This window comes from Cololabis saira, chromosome 8 (genome assembly GCF_033807715.1).
Source record: "Cololabis saira isolate AMF1-May2022 chromosome 8, fColSai1.1, whole genome shotgun sequence".
In the NCBI taxonomy this organism is placed as follows: domain Eukaryota; kingdom Metazoa; phylum Chordata; class Actinopteri; order Beloniformes; family Belonidae; genus Cololabis; species Cololabis saira.
In genome coordinates, this window is record NC_084594.1 from 37,035,884 (window position 1) to 37,056,464 (window position 20,581).

The 20,581-nt window shown below is 43.4% G+C and overlaps 1 protein-coding gene across 1 annotated transcript in view; it reads right to left on the reverse strand.

Moving 5' to 3' along the window:
- cntn3b (contactin 3b) overlaps nt 1–20,581 on the reverse strand; it is an 81,655-nt gene that overhangs the window by 12,888 nt on the left and 48,186 nt on the right. The window contains exons 12-20 of the mRNA XM_061727937.1: nt 18,583–18,710; nt 16,145–16,320; nt 12,587–12,704; nt 10,931–11,089; nt 10,662–10,811; nt 8,289–8,359; nt 7,679–7,913; nt 5,614–5,723; nt 3,593–3,779 (exon numbers count right to left, since the gene is read on the reverse strand). Of these exons, the coding sequence (XP_061583921.1) occupies nt 3,593–3,779; nt 5,614–5,723; nt 7,679–7,913; nt 8,289–8,359; nt 10,662–10,811; nt 10,931–11,089; nt 12,587–12,704; nt 16,145–16,320; nt 18,583–18,710 (1,334 nt within the window). The remainder of the gene's footprint in view (nt 1–3,592; nt 3,780–5,613; nt 5,724–7,678; nt 7,914–8,288; nt 8,360–10,661; nt 10,812–10,930; nt 11,090–12,586; nt 12,705–16,144; nt 16,321–18,582; nt 18,711–20,581) is intronic.

Consider the following 20,581-nt stretch of genomic DNA (forward strand, 5'->3'; position numbering starts at 1 on the left):
ATAGGAATATAACATTGCCGGCAGTAAATCAGACTTGTTCCCAGTGCATGTTGGACTTCGGCAGGGCTGCCATTCGTCACTGATTCTGTTCATAATTTTTATGGACAGGATTTCTAGGCGTAGCCAGGGGCCGGAGGGGATCCAGTCCGGGAACCACAGGATTTCATCTCTGCTTTTTGCAGATGACGTTGTCCTGTTGGCTTCATCAGACCAGGACCTTCAGCATGTGCTGGGGCGGTTTGCAGCCGAGTGCGAAGCGGCAGGGATTAGAATCAGCACTTCCAAATCCGGGGCTATGGTTCTCCACCGGAAAAGGGTGGCGTGCCCTCTCTGGGTAGGTGGAGAGGTACTGCCTCAAGTGGAGGAATTTTAATATCTCGGGGTCTTGTTCACGAGATTGACAGGCGGATTGGTGCAGCGTCCGCAGTTATGTGGTCGGTGTACCGGACCGTCGTGGTGAAGACAGAGGTGAATCAAAAGGCGAAGCTCTCGATTTACCGGTCAATCTACGCACCTACCCTCACCTATGGTCATGAACTTTGGGCACTTTGGGCACATCAGAAGGACAAGATCACGCATACAAGCGGCCAAAGAGTTTCCTCCGCAGGGTGGCTGGACGCTCCCTTAGAGATAGGGTGAGAAGCTCAGTCACTCGGGAGGAGCTCGGAGTCGAATCGCTTCTCCTTCACATTGAGAGGAATCAGCTGAGGTGGCTTGGGCATCTGTACCGGATGCCTCCTGGACGCCTCCCTAGGGAGGTGTTCCAGGCATGTCCCTGCGGGACAGACCCCGGGGAAGACCCAGGACACGCTGGAGAGACTATGTCTCTCGGCTGGCCTGCATGCCTTGGACTCCCCCGGAAGACCTGGAGGAAGTGTCTGGGGTGAGGGAAGTCTGGGCATCCCTGCTGAGACTGCTGCCCCCACAACCCCCTTCCGAATAAAGCAGAAGAAGGTAGATGGATGGATGGATGGATGGATGGATGGATGGATGGATGGCGTATAAAACCCAAAACAGCCTAGCTCCGCGATATTTGCAAGACCTGAAGCCTAGAGACAACTTCTGTTGTAATAGATGCTATATAAATAAAATTGAATTGAATGGAGTGAACCCGAACATGAAGGAAGTCCATTTTAAATGGCTTACACGGCTTACACTTATATATCCAGCTGTACTCCTACAGCCCCAAAGCGCTTTACACTGCAAACATTCACCCACACACGCACGCACACATTCACACACCGGTTGTTGGCGGAGCTGCCGTACACAACGGCGCTGGCCTGACAACCGGGAGCAACCGGGGGATTCAGTGTCTTGCCCAAGGACACTTTGGTGGACACAGGCGGAACTAGGGTTCGAACCACTGACCTTCAGGTTCATGGGCGAACGCTCTACCAACTGAGCCACCTTCCCCACATTCCATTTTAGATAGGAAACTCTGCACATTCATATGTATATAAGTCAGACCACTCCTTGAATTAAAACAGCAGGACTGCAGGATTGGGCTGCAACTTCCAAAGGAATAAAAGCAATAATACAATTAAAAGATTTTGCTTAGAAGAACTGTAACATGGTGCTCTCTTTATATAATTAACACTGCTACCAGAAGAAATGGTTGGGTAAAACCATGACACTTGTAGCATGAGTCAAGTCCACAGAGTTGAATATCTTCACCAGGGTTAAAACTTTAACCCACGATACAGTCACAAGTACACAATTCATCAAATGTTCCCTTGTAAGGATTGTACAAAGAAAATTACATTTTATCAGAGAGTACATTGAAGCAGAGCTTGTCTTGTCTTTCTGGTCCAAGGCGATGAACTAGCTTCTGCGCAACCAACACAGGCGGACCACTAAAATCTGAGGCTGTCACCTTCACAGTTTGAAGCAGTGACTAAGCACAACTTAACCCTCAATGTGTTTTTGCAGCATCATCCACTGATTAATTTGGCTTCAGGGTGTCTGCTGAGGGCATTGCATCCCTCCTGTCCAATGCTGAGCCAACTCTCTCTTTCCTGGACCTTATTCACCCATTGGCTGAAGCTAAAGAAGCAGTGGTTTGACAGGAAGAGGTGAGTCAGGATTCCAGGGAGTCATCCCCATGCCAAGTTGTTCACCAGTTAGGGCTGGCCTGTATCTACTTGATGATGGCACCTGGTGGCACGCTAGTCACCTACTGTACAGGAGATTCAGACACCACCAACACTACACCCAGTTTGGCAAGAGGACTCTGGATCCCCAGTAGCTGTGTAGTATTTAGATGTGTCCTTCCTTAATATAACAAACACATCACAGCACAACATGGACCGAGACAATTCAGAGTTTACTGCATGGAAGCAGTTGATGATGAGGTAATTTGCTGTCTTTAATGGAATAACCTCAGCATTTGTGTCTTACTGAAAGCATTACGATGCTGGAGAGGCAGCTTTTCTTAATGCTTACCACGTTCCATCAAAGAAACATATCAGAACAGATTTCCAGATGGTTCTGGCCAGCTTTCATCCCTGGTGAAAACTTGGAAAGAACTTGCAAATAGAGATTAGATTGTAAATATCTGAAGCGCCTCAAAGGGCTCTGATAATAGAGTCCTGCAATATGCAGAAGGTTTTCAAAAAATAGGGCTAATGTAAAACTGAAACGGCCTATATTGAGACTAGTTTGTGATTAAACTATTAATGGGAGGACAGTGGAATCTGAGAGGCCAGGATGAGATATAACTCAGTTATCGTTCTGTCTTCCTGGCACCCAATAATAGTTGGCTCATGCACTGCTTCTCCACACTGCACTCCATCTGAACAGTGCAGCTCCCCTCTTGATCCTTGCCACTGCTCGCCACTGCTGTGTTGCCCTGCATATGCAGGCTATGAATTCATCAGTTAAGTTACGGGTTGTCTTCCTTGTTTGGGGCCTAATCTGCTTTTTGGTATCAGTTTGTGATCAAGCCATTTCTTTTATAGCTCCGCGGGGTCATTTGCAGAGGTAATGAAAGAAAGACGTCAGGGCACTGTCCCTTTTGTCATTCTGCAGGTTCTGTTCAGTTTTTATTTTATATAGAGATGAAATCACCAAAAATATTTCCTTGTCATTGCCTCACTTCACTGAGGAGTATCTAAATCCCACATTTGGTAAAATTCAACCTGTTCTTTGCTCTTCAGGTGTATAGGCATGACAATGAAGGATATATAGTTGTAAACTGCTCAACAGAAGAGTGTGTACACTCATTCATGGCTAAGGATGGGAGTTAAATCAGTCTTGTACACATGTGTACAATGCTATAACATATATGGACATTTTCTACCCCTGAGTGGGTAGAAACTATATGAGTTATATCCATCTGGTTTAACAAAAAAATGGCTGTATTTTGACAATTTTAAACACATCTCTTCCACTTGTTTTTGTGCCTAAAAACCTGTTTTCAACTTCAAGGACACATTAAACCTTCCAGGAATATCTGTGTTTAAAACACACAAGAACAATTGACCTCCTGAAACGTCTCTTGTTCAACCAAAGCTCAACCAAAACAGCTAAATGAATAGGACAGCCATCATAAGGAGGAAATAAAACATCACAGGCTCTCCTGGGAAGGACTCACGCGGTTTCTTTGTGGTGTTATTGATGGGTGCTGACTGCGGTCCGGGGCCGGCGGTATTGAAGGCAGCCACAGAGAGGTAGTACACTGTGTTCGCTTTCAGCCCAGTGATGTTAACCAGTGTGTAGTTTCCAGTTATGCGCACTTTGCCTACAGTGTCAGGCTTGGTGTCGTCTTCCCAGTACACAACCTGGCAGGGAGGGGGAGAAGGAGAGAGCATAACGTCACCCTTATAGACGCTACAGTTTTGTGGTACAATGGATTATATTTTGCAGCAGAGCAGTATTCCTTACTCTTTAAAACAAGATGACGTTTACTTTGCTTCAGGCGACATCAACTGATACGTCGGGCTGCAGGTGCCACTGTGATTAATATAGCAAGCTGGCTGACTGTTTGCTTGTCTTTGGGGGGCTCACTACTCATGTGTCTAGTATTAGGTGAAATAAGAGATAAGTCAATAAATAATTACACTGTGAAATCTTCCCTTAAAGATACTTTTGTGTTGTGTTTCCCCAGGACGTAATCAATTAAAGCTCCATATGAACAGCACTGGAGTACACGTGACGGCAGAATAACTTTTGAGAGGACTGATTTTGAATTTGATTCGATTTGAATTTCATCAGCTTCTAAGTTAAAGGGAAAGTTCGTTTTTTTACAACCTGGACCTTATTTCTGGCATTTTTTATGGTCGTATACTCACCCAGAGGTGTTTGGTGTCATTTGGAGTCCTTCGGAAGATATTAGGAGTTTTTTGCGAGCCGCTTCTCCATATAACGGTAGCGCATGAGGGCACCGCGGGACACAGACGATGCCGCGTCTAAATAACACATGATTGCCGCGAAACTCTTAATTTCTTTTATGAATCACTAGATCTGCTTCCAGGACCTGTTGTCTACATCCGGGTCTGTCTGTGTATTAAATAAATCAGTTTGTAAACAAGACCTCTGAACTCATGACGTCATCTCTGTGTGCGTGTCCCAGACCCAGCTCCGTGTACAGCTGGAGTTCTACTGTTAGTTTACTGTTAGTTATTTGAAACATGTCTGAATATTTGTCAAATTCTGAGGTTGTGGACGACGACTTTGAATATGATGGACGTCCTTACCGTTTTGAGCCAGAGTATACGGCTGAAGAGCTCACTGAACGGAGGACAGAGTGCGCGCACAGAGATGACGTCATGCAGGTCAGAGGTCTTGTTTACAAACGGATTTATTTAATACACAGACAACCCCGGATGTAGACAACAGGTCCTGGAAGCAGATCTAGTGATTCATAAAAGAAATGTGAAGAGTTTCGCGGCAATCATGTGTTATTTAGACGCTGCATCGTCTGTGTCCGGCCGTGCCCTCATGCGCTACCGTTATATGGAGAAGCGGCTCGCAAAAAACTCCTAATATCTTCCGAAGGACTCCAAATGACACCAAACACCTCTGGGTGAGTATACAACCATAAAAAAGGCCAGAAATAAGGTCCAGGTTGTAAAAAACCGAACTTTCCCTTTAAGCTTGAATCTCACAGCTGTACGGTACGCAGCTCTTATACTGTTTACAGCCTTTAGAGATTCAGCAGCTTTTATTCACTTCAGGACCGCAATTGGAGAAGTGAGCTCAGTTCCGAAAGGACCATGTGGCCAGTGCTATGGAAACTGGGAGCTTTGTGCTTTTTTCTAAAAAAAGAAAAAAAGGCAATTTTGATGGTCACAACTGACTTCCAGACACGTTTTCAGAGGTAGCAGCACTGCGGGAACTAAAGACAGCAAAGCCGTCTCTGCATTTGTTTAAAATAGGGATATCATAATTTTCGGATTTGTAGGTTTGCTGTAGGTGTCCAAAGTACTGTGGACATTTCATTGTATTATTTAAGCCTGAAATGGATCTTAACAGAGGTCTTTGAAAGTGATTTGTGAAAATATGGGATAAAGCAGGAGGAGAGCTAATAAAAGAACAACTAAACTGCAAAGCAAACTTCAAAAAAACTGCTCAATTATCATGTTTGAAGAAAAGGAATGATTTTACAAGTCACACCTCGTATCCAAGCACTCTTTCAGCGATGTCGGGGACATCTTCCCAAGTCACTTCAATTTGTGCTGCAGACAAACTTCTAGCTCTAACCCTCTTAGGAGCCACGCTGGGGACTGAAGAAATAGAGCAGAAATGTTGTGAGGATCCCGACAACTCATCCAACACAATCACACACACTAAATGCAATGAGAGGTGAGGCTCAGAGTGGAGCAACGTTTTCACTGAAAGCTATTTCCCCAGCTCTCTTATAATGGGATCTGTGACTGACATAAGGGAAGACTATCTTCTAGCAAATTCAATTAACGGGACACCTCCCTGACAGCGTGGTGTGGTAAGTGTCTGCTAGGATTTCCTGTAATCTACCAGCACAATAACTAATGTCAAGCTGACATTCTGTCGTTTGAGAGGGGAGAGAAATACAGTAACAGCTCTGAGAAAGAAAATCATTTCATCATTACTATTCAAGGACATGGTCGCGTACTCATTTGTTGTTGTGACAAAGGCACAACACACCAGGCACAAAATACAACTACTGTACATTAGGGATGGGCGGTATGGACTAAAAAATGTATCACGATAATTTGTGGCATTTATCCCGATAACGATAAAAATGACGATAAAAAAAATACCAATTCAACTCCACCTTTGTAAATATAAATCTATCTCGCTCTCAGATCCGCCATGTTTGTTACACAAAAACGTAATCAACGGGAATTTATCCTTCTCTTTCTTTCTTTCTTTCTTTCTTTCTTTCTTTCTTTCTTTCTTTCTTTCTTTCTTTCTTTCTTTCAGGCTCATTTCCTTCCTTCCTTCCTTTTCCCCTTCCTTCCTTCTTTCCTCCTGCTCTCTCCTTCCTTCTTCCCTTCCTCTTTTCTCCCTTCCTTCCTCCTTTCCCTGTTTTCTCCCTTTCCTTCCTTCCTTGTTTTCTCCCTTCCTTCCTTCCTTCCTTCCTCCTTTCCCTGTTTTCTCCCTTTCCTTCCTTGCTTGTTTTCTTCCTTCCTTCCTTCCTTCCTTCCTTCCTTCCTTCCTTCCTCCTTTCCCTGTTTTCTCCCTTTCTCCCTTCCTTCCTTCCTTCCTTTCTCCCTTCCTTCCTTCCTTCCTTCCTTCCTTCCTTCCTTCCTTCCTTCCCCCCCCTTTCCTTCCTTCCTCCTTTCCCTGTTTTCTCCCTTTCCTTCCTTGCTTGTTTTCTTCCTTCCTTCCTTCCTTCCTTCCTTCCTTCCTTCCTTCCTTCCTTCCTTCCTTCCTTCCTTCCTTCCTTCCTTCCTTCCTTCCTTCCTTCCTTCCTTCCTTCCTTCCTTCCTTCCTTCCTTCCTTCCTTCCTTCCTTCCTTCCTTCCTTCCTTCCTTCACGTACGTTGTGCATGGATTTAACGCAGAACCATAAATCATCTTTACACAAAAACTTCATCAACGGGAATTTATCGTTTTTACCGCAAGATGACAAATTCTTATCGTGAGGAATTTTTTTGACGGTATATCGTGAACGGTAAAATATCGCCCATTCCTACTGTACATATTTTTAAACTTTTTATTTGTGCCATACATTTCATACAGAAGAAACCAAAACTAAAGCTGTGAACCTTTCCATAATGAACCTCATTCACCTTTTGTGAATGGGGCATACATAATGGCATTATTTACAAGTGCACTTTGATTTTGTGTTTTGAAATGTTGTCTCTGTGACAATCTTGCACAAAACGTGCACTTTCTGTTTTGAAATGACAATTTTCATGTTTGTGCCACTCACTGCTTAGTAACTGTTTAATAAATACAGTTTTGGTAAATTTGAATTAGTTGTGATTTCCCCCTTTTTGCATGAAAGTTTAAAATTAGCATATATTAATGCAGTATGAACAAGAATGTTTTAATGTAGACATATAGCGTCATCATACTGGTGTGATTGTAGGCATCAAAGTGTTAATTCAATGCTAAGGCAAAATATCGAGATATATATCGTGACATGGCCTAAAAATATCGAGATATTAATAAAAGGCCTAGTTGCAAGGAGAGAACTTGTAGCTTATTTCAACATTGCTGTCTCCTGCTGGACTGTCATGTTTGTACCGTACCATCTTCCGCTGAGAAGACAGTGGCAACAGAGCTGAACGGCCCCTCCCCTCGCTTGTTGTAGGCTCCCACTTTGACGTCAAAAGGCGAGAAGGGCGGGATGGTGTCATTGCGGAAGACGTAACGTGCCACACCGACTGTGGAGATAACCGCTCGTGTCCACGTGACGGTGCCCACGGGCCTGAAGGCGATGATGTACCCAAAGCCCTCTCCATTCTGCAGCTCCTCAGGAACAGGCTGGGAGCAAAACACAAAACTATAGTGATATTAAAACGCATACAGACAGAGAAACTGACAGCCCCGTCTCTGCGCTGCCGTTGACTCAGGCTTCTGTGAGTACACCCAGCTTCCTCCACAGCCTTCACCACCCAGAACTCCACAACCACCTCTCACAGCGTTTTTCTGTTGCATGGGCTGTAATTGCGGCACAAGGGGAAAAGCTTTCAAAGGATGTTGCTGCTTTAGGAGGGAAAAATGGTACTTTGTAGCTGAGCCGGCTGGAGGGCACCTCCCTCTGATGTAGGTCATAAAATTCATGCGCTCAATTTTGCACAATTAAGCCAAACCATTACTTGGTGATGGAAAAAGAGTTAAATGTGACAGATGACTTACCTCCCATGTTATCACTAATTCAGACTTGGTGCCACCTCCACCTGCGACGTCAGTGGGAGCTGTATCAGGGACTAAAAAGGTACAAATCCAAAGGAAGAGCAATTACAACGCAGTTTAAAAAGTCAACAAAAATCCCCACATCAAGGTCAAATTAAATATGATATAATATCTACAAACAATGTATGACTCAGTTCTGCTCATTAGCCCATTTGAGTGTGTGAGCAGTTTAAGATGTAAATATATATTTAAAAAAAAATCAGCAGCAGGTCACATGGATTTGTCCCTTTGGACAAGCACAGCCCTCCTTCTGCAACTAATATTGTTTCTGACAGCATCAAGTGGGTTGTCCAGGAGGGTTAAATGGCAAGGAATCTTGGCATCTACTTTCCTTACAAATATAATTTATCATCATATGCTTTATATACTAGGGATGGGCGGTATGGACTAAAAAATGTATCACGATAATTTCTGGCATTTATCCCGATAACGATAAAAAAAAATACCAATTCAACTCCACCTTTTTAACTATAAATCTATCTCGCTCTCAGATCCGCCATGTTTGTTACACAAAAGCGTCATCAACAGGAATTTATCCTTTTTTCTTTCTTTCTTTCAGGCTCCGTCCGTCCATCCGTCCGTCCGTCCCTCCCTCCCTCCCTCCCTCCCTCCCTCCCTTCCTTCCTTCCTTCCTTCCTTCCTTCCTTCCTTCCTTCCTTCCTTCCTTCCTTCCTTCCTTCCTTCCTTCCTTCCTTCCTTCCTTCCTTCCTTCCTTCCTTCCTTGTTTTCTCCCTTCCTTCCTTCTTTCCTTGTTTTCTCCCTTCCTTCCTTCCTTCCTTCCTTCCTTCCTTCCTTCCTTCCTTCCTTCCTTCCTTCCTTCCTTCCTTCCTTCCTTCCTTCCTTCCTTCCTTCCTTCCTTCTCTCCTTTCCTTCCTTCTTCCCCCCCTCTTTTCTCCCTTCCTTCCTTCTTTCCTTGTTTTCTCCCTTCCTTCCTTCTTTCCTTGTTTTCTCCTTTCCTTCTCCCCCTTCCTTCCTTCCTTCCTTCCTTCCTTCCTTCCTTCCTTCCTTCCTTCCTTCCTTCCTTCCTTCCTTCCTTCCTTCCTTCCTTCCTTCCTTCCTTCCTTCCTTCCTATCTTCCTTCCTTCCTTCCTTCCTCCCTTCCTTCCTTCTTTCCTTGTTTTCTCCCTTCCTTCCTTCTTTCCTTGTTTTCTCCCTTCCTTCTCCCCTTTCCTTCCTTCCTTCCTTCCTTCCTTCCTTCCTTCCTTCCTTCCTTCCTTCTTCCCTCCCTCTTTTCTCCCTTCCTTCTCCCCTTCCTTCCTTCCTTCCCTCCTTCCTTCCTTCTCCCCTTTCCTTCCTTCCTTCTTCCCTCCCTCTTTTCTCCCTTCCTTCCTTCTTTCCTTGTTTTCTCCCTTCCTTCCTTCTTTCCTTGTTTTCTCCGTTCCTTCCTTCTTTCCTTGTTTTCTCTCTTCCTTCTCCCCTTTCCTTCCTTCCTTCCTTCCTTCCTTCCTTCCTTCCTTCCTTCCTTCCTTCCTTCCTTCCTTCCTTCCTTCCTTCCTTCCTTCCTTCCTTCCTTCCTTCCTTCCTTCCTTCCTTCCTTCCTTCCTGCGTGGATTTAACGCAGAACCATAAATCAGCTTTACACAAAAACGTCATCAACGGGAATTTATCATTTTTACCGCGAGATGACAAATTTATACTGTGGGGGATTTTTTTGACGGTTTATCGTGAACGGTAAAATATCACCCATTCCTAATATATACAGTATAAATATTGGAGCTATGCACATTTCAATCTGGGAAAAAAACTAACTAAAAATCTTGGTGTCCAGATGGAGAAGTACCTGAATTAACAGCTTTTAAGGTGGATGTGTGCACGGGACAAGCTCGGCTTTATTCCATGCAGAAACATCAACACTATTCTGCAAACATCTGATTAAAAATGTGCAGTTTTCACTCAAATCAAAATAAGATCAATTTCCATGAGAGTCCAGTGTTTTTGCCAAAGGAAAACATAGAACAACATCTGTGCATCTTTAAATTCAGAAACATGCACAGGGAAACCAGAAACCTCATTACTTATTTACGTCTTTGACTATGCAACGAGACGGGTCAGTATCTGGCAAGAATTTATCATCAGCATTTCTTTAAATACCAGCAAGAGGAGTTTCTACAGTTAAAAAGTGAAATCATGCCCTTCCATTCATCCTGGTCTTGACTTTTATTAAATTTTCACCTTGAAGGAATGTGGCAAGTAGAAAGAAGTTATTCATTTGCTACAAGTTGTAGTTGATCCTCTAAAGGGCCAGCGTAAAAACCTTTTCAGATTGCAGCAAACCCTTTAATGGAGAGTGTAAATGTGTGCAGATTTCTGACATACTGGCATCTTCCGTCCTAGTCTTGGCTGAGGGTGGGCTTGGCTCTCCGAGGCCCACGGCATTGCAGGCCACCACCCTGAACTCGTACTCCACCCAGGCGTTCAGGCCCACCACCGTTGCGGTCAGCATGTTACCATTCACAACCTCTGGCACTACAAAGTGATGAGACTCGTGATCAAAATCAAAAGTTTTTTTCAATAAATGAAAAGATAAATCAATAATTACCCTCACAAGGGAATGCAGGGATACTAGGAGGGCCGTTCTGGGATACCTGTGTCTACAGCCTGCCAGCCTACGGTGAAAGGTGTTCGGGCCTGAACTATGTAGCCGGTAATCGGGCTGCCGTTGTCCCTTCCTGGGGTCCAGGATAGTTGGGCTGTGCTGTCTGTGATTTCTTCCACTGCTACTTTGTCCGGTGGGCCTGGGGGACCTGCACCAATCAGACAAGGACGAGGGGAAACCCAAGGTGATCTCACATTTCAAGAAGCCGCTCGTCATTGAGCCCATGAAGACTTTTTTTCCCCACTGTTACATATCAGCGCCTTCATTCTCATGTCAACCTCCTCATGGTCGCTGTAATTGTGAGCCTATGATCTGCAGGACTCGAAATGGTTGTACGTTGACTTGTAAAGAAACATAGAGAAACTGGGAACTGGAGGAGATCTTTTTTTTAGAAAAAGAGAAGAGTGCGGTAAGAAGCTAATGGAGAAAAACCTATCATGTTGGTTGCCGTTGAATCTGGTAGTCTTGAATTAAAACGGTTTTCTATAATACTCTAGTCAGTGTGTAAATTGGCCAATTATCGTCATTCTCTGTGATAACCATTTGTTTAGGACCGAGCTACTGTTTAGAAACACCAATTATATTTGCACCTCTTGCATGGGCTAAGCTTACAATGTTTTAAGATTCTTCCAGCGACTCAAGACACGACTGAACCCACAGTTACTGTACATACGTTACCATGTGACATTTTTACATGTCGGTGGCATCCACTATATGTAGGTGATAACTTGGACTCAGCCCTCCTGCAGACATTCACCAATGAGAGAGTAGGAAAGCAAAAGTGGCTGCTGCCTGAGGAACGGTTGACACCTTTCTGTCAAATGGCTGTCACTCTGAGTGATATCATTTTTTTTACCTCTATTTGTGGTAAGCAGAGGTGTCTTCAGTATTCACATTCATTACTCAGGTAGAAGTATAGATACTAGAGTTTAAAAATACTCCTGTAGAAGTTGAAGTATCAACTCAAGTGTTTTACTCAAAGTAAAAGTACTGGTTTCAAAACTACTTAAAGTATAAAAGTAAAAGTAATGTATGGGGGAAAAAGGCATTAAGGACAAAAGCCATTGAAAATGAATGTATCTTAGTATAATGCAAATATATTAAAGAAGCATATATGTGTACTATTGAGCATTAACATGTGTTTCAGAGAGCAGGAGATATGATGACTAGTTGCCTATAAGTATTGTAATGGTGCAAAAAGTCAAACTTCAGAGGCATGTTATCATTTATCCTAACCTTTATTGGAATGTACATCCAAGTTTAGTTGCAGGAATCTGAGGGAACGGATGTAAGAACAAAACTGGACAAGAACATCTGAAACAACCACAACCAAATTCACTCTATCCGGATGGAGCAATTTAACTGGATAGTTTTTTTTAAAGGCCGAAATGAAATAGAGTAACGAGGCTGTTTTTAAAATGTAAGGAGTAAAAAGTACAGATAATTGTGTGAAAATGTAAGGAGTAAAAGTAAAAAGTCGTCTATAATAATTACTCCAGTGAAGTATAGATAACCAAAATTTCTACTTAAGTAAGGTAACGAAGTATTTGTACTTTGTTACTTGACACCTCTGGTGGTAAGTAAACCGAGTAATTCACACAAAGACATGCAAAAATAAGCAGCTGAATTCAACAGGTTCTTCTACCTTTGACGACCAAAATGGCAGAGGTGGACAGGCTCTCCACATCAGTGTTGATGAGGCAAACGTACTTCCCTCCATGGTTCAGCTGGATATTGCGAATCATCAGATCTCCTGATATACTCTAGAAGAGATGGGAAAATAAGGCTATGTGAGAAACCTAGTAGTTCATCTACAAGCTTTTGGCACAGCATTGTTTAACATTTAAAACCCTTCTCTCCACGCCACGGATGTTTGCATCTTCACTAAACAACAAGATGGCAGATGCACTGTGCACAAATAAAGCTTCTGGCTACCCTTCAGGCTACATGACTGACCACGTGGCCTCACAAGCCCCTGAAAACCAGGCACCACACAAAACAAACACAGCTTTGCTAATTGGCAACACATCCCACATGTAGCTCAAGCATAGAAAATGCTTTAATTATTATTATTACTATTATTTTATTCCTATCGATTTATCTATTTTCATTATTTTATTACAAAAGCTGCATGCATGTGGTTTCCATCTGGAAAAAACCCACAGCTTGATGTTAAACTTATTTTTGCTCTCTTAATAAAACCAGTGCAGAAGAATAATAAAAGCCAGGCAGGTGGTTGATACTGATCTATATTTTACAAAGTTTATGGTAAAAAAATAATAAATTGTCAATTTTTTGGTGACGTTTTTGGGTTCATTTTACTCAAATGTGACAGAGAGCTTTTATTTACCTAAACTACAGAGGGTAACATGACCTTCTTTTACCTTTTACAAGTGTAATTCGTTATATTTTAATAAGAAATCTTGCACCCCTTTTCATTGTTGAAGTTACTGCATGACATTGTTAATACAAACGTAACACGATCTCCTAAGTTGATCACAAATTTGCAGGGGGTCCAGGACCCCAAAAACGCTCCAATAGACCATAAAACTCAAACTTGAGGTTCTACTTTACTCATCTAAAACTGAGTTTTGTCAGATGAAAACAGCTTGAGTTAATCACGTAACGACACGCCCAAAAGTCCACACTGTGTCAGAATGACTGCACAGAGTGCAACGAAGACGCCATTGGAGTGTCTTACACAGTTTCACATGCACTGAATTTGTCATATTGCTGTTAGTGCTGAGTTTAAAAATTACCTTTGGACGGATCAGGTCGTTAAAACTTTGAGTCTCTTTCAGGGATTGACAAGAAAAAAATTGTATATGCATCCACAAAAAAAGAAAAAAAGAAAATGTATAATCTTGTTGGAGAAATTTCGTCGAGCCAATCTCATAATTAAACTCTTATTCACCCGCTGATAAAGCATGTCAGCCTTTAAGAAGGAGCATGCTGCACTGGAAAGTCGTCACCTGGGGGCGAGTCAGGCAAACATGGTGGCAGTCACAGTAGATTGGATCACCCCTAGTGGCCAGTCATCGGAGCTGCACTCTACCGTAGCGCTGAAAGAACGCTTGTAAGGCTTGTAAGGCTAAGCCAAACGGCATTTTCACGCAGTCAGGAGAGAAAAAGATGATCTCTCTTTTGTTTCCTTTCATTTCCTTTCTACACACTTAACAATTTTCTATGTGCCACGTCTAATTTGCTTTCCAATGCCAGCCACCACCTGGAAGACCTGAGCGCTCGCCATGAGTTGCAAGGCATCCTGTCTTGGCAAGAGGAAAATGAAAAGGCAGATTTGCTTTAATTATGTTAATTAATTCATCAGAAGCTGTTGAGCTAGGAACTGGTAATCTCTCTGGACAGAGGAAACAGATTCTGTGAAAATTATATCTCATTAAATGCCGTTGCACCAATGTCACTAGTCTTTGCCATCTGCATTAAGGAAGATGTGGGTCTGGCATGTCTGCAACTGTGTGAAGGTACTCTGGATGATATCGACCTTTAACACACGACTGGCATTGATCAGGCTACAAATGCTGTATGATAAATGGCTCTACAATAAAAGTGGATTATTTTTAAACTGACAAGATCCGAACAATTACATTTGCCCTTAATCATTAGGAACAAATATTCAACGCAGAGTCATAATTTAACGGTATAAGGGAAATTTAGTGGTGCCCGGCCTGGTGAAAGCCAGCCAGCTCGTTACCTAATTATTTCAGGGCTCAAGATTCCTACATAGGTATGCAAATTTAATTATGTCGACAGAAGATGATAAGAAAATGTTCTCCCTCAAGGTAACAGAGGGGGAACATTAAGGGGATACAGAGCAGAAAGACTTTATTAAAGATGACCCTCTGAGATAAAAATGGCATTTCACCAATATTTTCAGGGCTGAGACATCCAGATGATAATTCTTATTTTTATGTGCATGGAAGACTGAATGTAACCCACTCAAAAGATGCTTCTATCTAGGGCTGGGCGATATATCGAGTATACTTGATGTATCCCGGCTTCTACTCTGTGCGATGTACAAAATTACTATATCGTGAATATTCGAGTATACATTGTCACGCATTTGCTTTTAGCCGCGGGCATTAAATTAGAGGCTTTTTGCAGTCTCTCGTCTCGTCTCTCCTTCTCAGAGAGATAAAACAAGTGCACCTAGTTACATACGTCAGTCACGTGCGTGCATCGTCATACGCCCAGCAGAAAGGTGCTGCTGGTGTCGGCGCTGCTGTCCGGGACGCCGGTGAATTCCGCCTAAACTTTCCCAAACTCGGCCTGTTTGCGCCGTGAGCTCATCCGCACGGTTGCTACGCGCGACGGACCCTTTTCAAAGCAAACTGGGACGGTTTAGTAAAGACGGGAGGGGATGTTTTCTCCTCGCACGGCTCTCCGGAGAGCCGAGGAGCCGCTCAGTGCGACACGCGTCCGTGCAGCGCGCCGCCGAGCCTTTCTCTTCCAGAACTGAGAAACGTCACCTAGTGTTGCTTAAATGTGGCCACATGAAATCAATCACTATCATCGAAACAAAGTCAAACAAGACTATATATGGCATCATATTTCTAAATGTAAGTGAAAGTGATGTAAAGTAAAGGAGGAGAGGATGAAACATTGCAGTCCCTACACCTACAATTAGTCTTAATATAAAGGTGCTGTAAGGGCCCTCCTGCTCAGAGCAGCTCATCCTGGTAAAACCTGGACCAGAAGATGTTCTTAAATGAAAATGTTTATGTTTGTGCCACTCACTGCTTAGTAACTGTTTAATAAATACAGTTTTGGTAAATTTGACTTATTCCCCCTTTTTGCATGAAAGTTTAAAATTAGCATATATTAATACAGTATGAACAAGAATGTTTTAATGTAGACATATAGAATCATCATACTGGTGTGATTGTATTCATCAAAGTGTTAATTCAAGGCTAAGGCAAAATATCGAGATATATATCGTGTATCATGACATGGCCTAAAAATATCGAGATATTAATAAAAGGCCATATCGCCCAGCCCTACTTCTATCCCCTGCTGGTCGTCTCTGTGGTTTCTCTCTACTTGGCATACATCTCTGCTTCAATAATACTGCTGTCTATGAGGTCCTTGTCCAGGCAGAGGAGCCTGCCCCTCCACACCACATAGTATATCCAAATGAAGGCCACAGCAACCAGAAAGCTCCAGGCGAATGCTGGAAATGACTCACCCCACCCACTCTCTCAAAATGATATCCGTCTTGCTGGAAGTCGATGAGCTGGCCATTGAACGCCCAGGAGAAAGAGACATCCAGCGCTGCATCGTGGGCAATCTGGCAGGGTAACACAATGCTCTCACCAACAATAATCTCCATGTTAGTGGGCCTCATGGTGATTCTGGTGGGCTCTGACGAGACAACAATAGGACAGCACATGCATGTTAATATATCTGCCAGCAACACCTCTGATACCACTCTGACCCCTGCAGCTTCGCTCTCAACAAGTCCCCGTCATTAAATCAGCCACGGAATCGCAGTTAAATGACCATTTATATTCCAAGCCCACCCATTAGGAGTTTTTAGTGGCACCTTGGGTTTGAACTCTGTGATCTGGGATCAGTTTGGAAGAGAATGTTAAAACGGAATCACAGAAATCAGAACACACTCTCACCAGTGACGGTGGAGGATTGGAAGCCTCAGAGTCTGTTATGAAAAGGTTACAGTAATTAAATTCCATGACATTAAATAGTTCAGCTGTCAGTTTACGAGAGGAATAGAAGCTAATGAGAATAAGTTTGATGGCCAGAGACACAGCAGATTAAACCAGGGGGCTGCATAAATGTGGAACGTCACAGCACTCATGAATAATGACCTTTAACGAGATCAAGGATAATGTTTGTTACTGCATAACTGCCTTTTTGTATATTGAATAATATAATGCTTAACAATTTCAACAATAAACCTGGTTCTGAGTATTATGACTGAGGGGAAAAAAACAGTCTCAAACCAGAGAAACAGGAACCTTTGTGGACGCCAAGTGTCGCTTTAAGTTTGGGAGGTTTTTACTGGAGCGTTGCTAATTGGCATGAAGAACAGAGTTCATTATATCGCTTTCATAAAGTCTTCCCAAGGGTAGATATACGGATGGCATGCTTGCTGTCGTTGGAAACCAGGTATCAGATTCCTCCATAAATTATTAGATAATTATTCAAAATAATAGTCCTAACAGTCCCGACAGGTTGGCCACACCATCTGGTATAAAAACAATCCTGGATTATGTTAAGAGCCAACTTCAGTTGAGTTTCCTAAACTCACTGATTTGTCTGTTGTGCCTATGCAGCTCAGAGTGAAACGTAATTTCCCACTCTTTGGTGTCGATAAAGTAACACATCGAGGCACCACCAAGCTCTGCAGTGGGTGATAAAACTGCTCTGACAATCACAGTATCCATCTATCCAGGAGTGAGACTGGTGAGGCGGGGCGTTTGCTCAGAGCTTAAAACCAGGTCACCCTCCTGCCATCTAGGATGTGATGGTACAGCGGTACATGCTGACTTAGGAGCAGAGGTTTCCACTCTTGCCTCTTTTCTTCAGCACCTTGCTGCTTTAATTTTTGATTCCCTCTGGAGGTAATAAGGCTGTACTGGATTGTGTCATGTGACATTGTGTCAGGCTTTATTTAGCAGATTTTCAAACAAAGGCCATATTACTGAGCACTGGAAACACCCCGGTCTGTAACTCCTCTGACTTAGCAGTGATAATTAAAGTAAGTTTATCATCATTGTGCTTGACGTCATTCAAACCCACTAAAAGCCTTTAGCCCCTTAGACAAGCCACAGGCATTACAGCTCCGGGTGCTATTGCCTGAAATGAGCCGAAGGCATGATATGTTCCTACATCTACCACCCTGGACCTTGGAGTCAACTCCAGTTCGACTTTACCAGCATTAGCATCTTGGTTTGGGTAAAGACAAACGTATGAGTAGTCCCAAAGATGTAAACACTTCTTTATGACCCTTGAGTAAATTTGAGTCATAACCCTTGATCCTTCCTTCCAAAGTGGTAAAAATGAAAGGCATATTTTATCCTCTCTAAGTCATAAATGTCTTGATTAAAAAGTGACCACAAATCATGAAAAAATAAATCTCCCACTTCTTACTGAAAATAGACAAAAAGCAAATGGACAGCATGTAAGGTGTTATATAATAAAGCAAGTATTGTGGGTGTCTAATTTTGTATTCATTGGAGAGAGCATGCAGACACACAAGCTCGCTTTTGTAACCTTATATCAAAACTCATAATGTCACAAAACATATATGAGAACCTTTCACGTGAACCCCCACGCAGCTGCAGTAAAAGCTGCTGCGCACAGCACGTGGCAGCAGCCAGTCTCCAACTTACAATACCTGTAGTTCAGGTAAGTGTTTCATAGAAATAAGGATCAATATCTGTCAGCATCAACAGCTGATGAAAACCAGTTTAAATTCAGTTTTAGTTTATCTTTCTCGCTTAATTTTTACACTAACAACAAAGTGTGTGATGGGAATTCAGCTTAATTATCTCCAGCTGATTGTCTTTCTCTTCTTTTCAGCATTTTTTCACCAAAAAAAACATATAAAATATAAATCTAATCCAATATCATCATTATTATTTTTAAAAGAACAACACTTACCGGTGATAAGGAGCCGTCCAGTCGTGCTTGCTGCTCCAAACTGATTCTTGGCGATGCACGTGTAGCTGCCGGCGTCCCGCATGGTGACGTTAGTCAGTTTTAATGTTCCGTTTGGGGACAAAGATATTCTGTGGTGAACAAGAGTAGATGAATAAAAGAAAACATTTAACACAAGTAACTGAGGTGAATAATGCACAGCTGGAAGGGCTTAGCTTGTTTGTAACGCATTCTGTCAATAATACTTAAATTGGTCTTCAGGTAAGTTTTGTTTATGTTTTCAATTTTAATCAAATGTTTTCATATTATTGTCAAAAACAAAAACCATCTGTGACAGAACCTAAGGAAACACAAGGTCTAGATTTTAAATGTGGAAAGCTGCCGGCAGGGCGACCCACCGACCAACCAACCAACCCACCGACCCATCAGCCCATCGACCAATCAGCCGATTAACCGATTGACCCATCAGTCCATCAACCCATTGACCGATCAGCCCATCGACCCATTGACCGATCAGCCCATCGACCCATTGACCGATCAGCCCATCGACCCATTGACCGATCAGCCCATCGACCCATTGACCGATCAGCCCATTGACCCATCGACCCATCAGCCCATCGACCCATCAGCCCATCGACCCATCGACCCATCAGCCCATCGGCCCATCGACCCATCGACCCATTGACCCATCGACCCATCAGCCCATCGGCCCATCGACCCATCGACCCATCAGCCCATCGACCCATCGACCCATCGACCCATCAGCCCATCGACCCATCGACCCATCAGCCCATCGACCCATCGACCTATCAGCCCATCGACCCATCAGCCCATCGACCCATCGACCCATCGACCCATCGACCCATCAGCCCATCGACCCATCGACCCATCAGCCCATCGACCCATCGACCTATCAGCCCATCGACCCATCAGCCCATCGACCCATCGGCCCATCGACCCATCAGCCCATCAGCCCATCGACCCATCAGCCCATCGACCCATCGACCCATCGACCCATCGACCCATCGACCCATCAGCCCATCGACCCATCAGCCCATCGACCCATCGACCCATCGACCCATCGACCCATCGACCCATCGACCCATCGACCCATCAGCCCATCGACCCATCAGCCCATCGGCCCATCGACCGATCAGCCCACCGACCCATAAACCCATCGATCCACAGACTCATCAGCCCACAGACCCACCGACCCACAGACCCATCAGCCCATCAACCCATTGACCCATTGACCCATTGACCCATCGACCCATCGACCCACAGACCCACCGACCCACTGACCCATCAGCCCACAGACCCATCGACCCACAGACCCATCAGAGCAACTTGGGAAGGACCCCAATTCCGCAAAGTCGAAACGCTGTGTAAATGTAAACACAAACAATGATTTGCAAATAACATAAGGCCATCAATACAACATAGTAGACATATCAATGATCAAAAGTTATTATCCAGGCATGGAAAAAGCTGCTCTTGCATATAAGCGAGGCTCCTTCACGATTCCATTTTAAACTTTTATTCCTCAGCTTTCAACCTTAGCAAAACGTCTCTTTATTTGAAAGTAGGTGTTTTAATTGGTCTTATTGTGCTGAATTTCAGTTGTCGCCTGATGTTTACCTGCTTTATGTTTCTTATAGTTTTTAGCAGTCAGTTCCGTGCAGCACATTGTTTCAACCGTGGCTGTTTTAAAGTACTTTATAAATAAAGTTTGAGATTGGTAAATCATCTTTACTTAGAAAATCTAAGGTAATATTGTATACCTATTTATGCCACTGACCAGTTGCCAGTTAACTGCATTAATTGCCAGATGTTCTTGCAGGCGTGTCTTCTGATTACCACTCACTTTTCCTACTGTCTGTTTCCATGTCCCAACTTTTTCTTAAATGCGTTGCTGCCATCAAATTCTACGTTATGTTTTTTGCATTTAGTTTTTATTTTCATTCTCAGCTTTTTGGTTAAGCTACTTACTACCTGTTCAGAC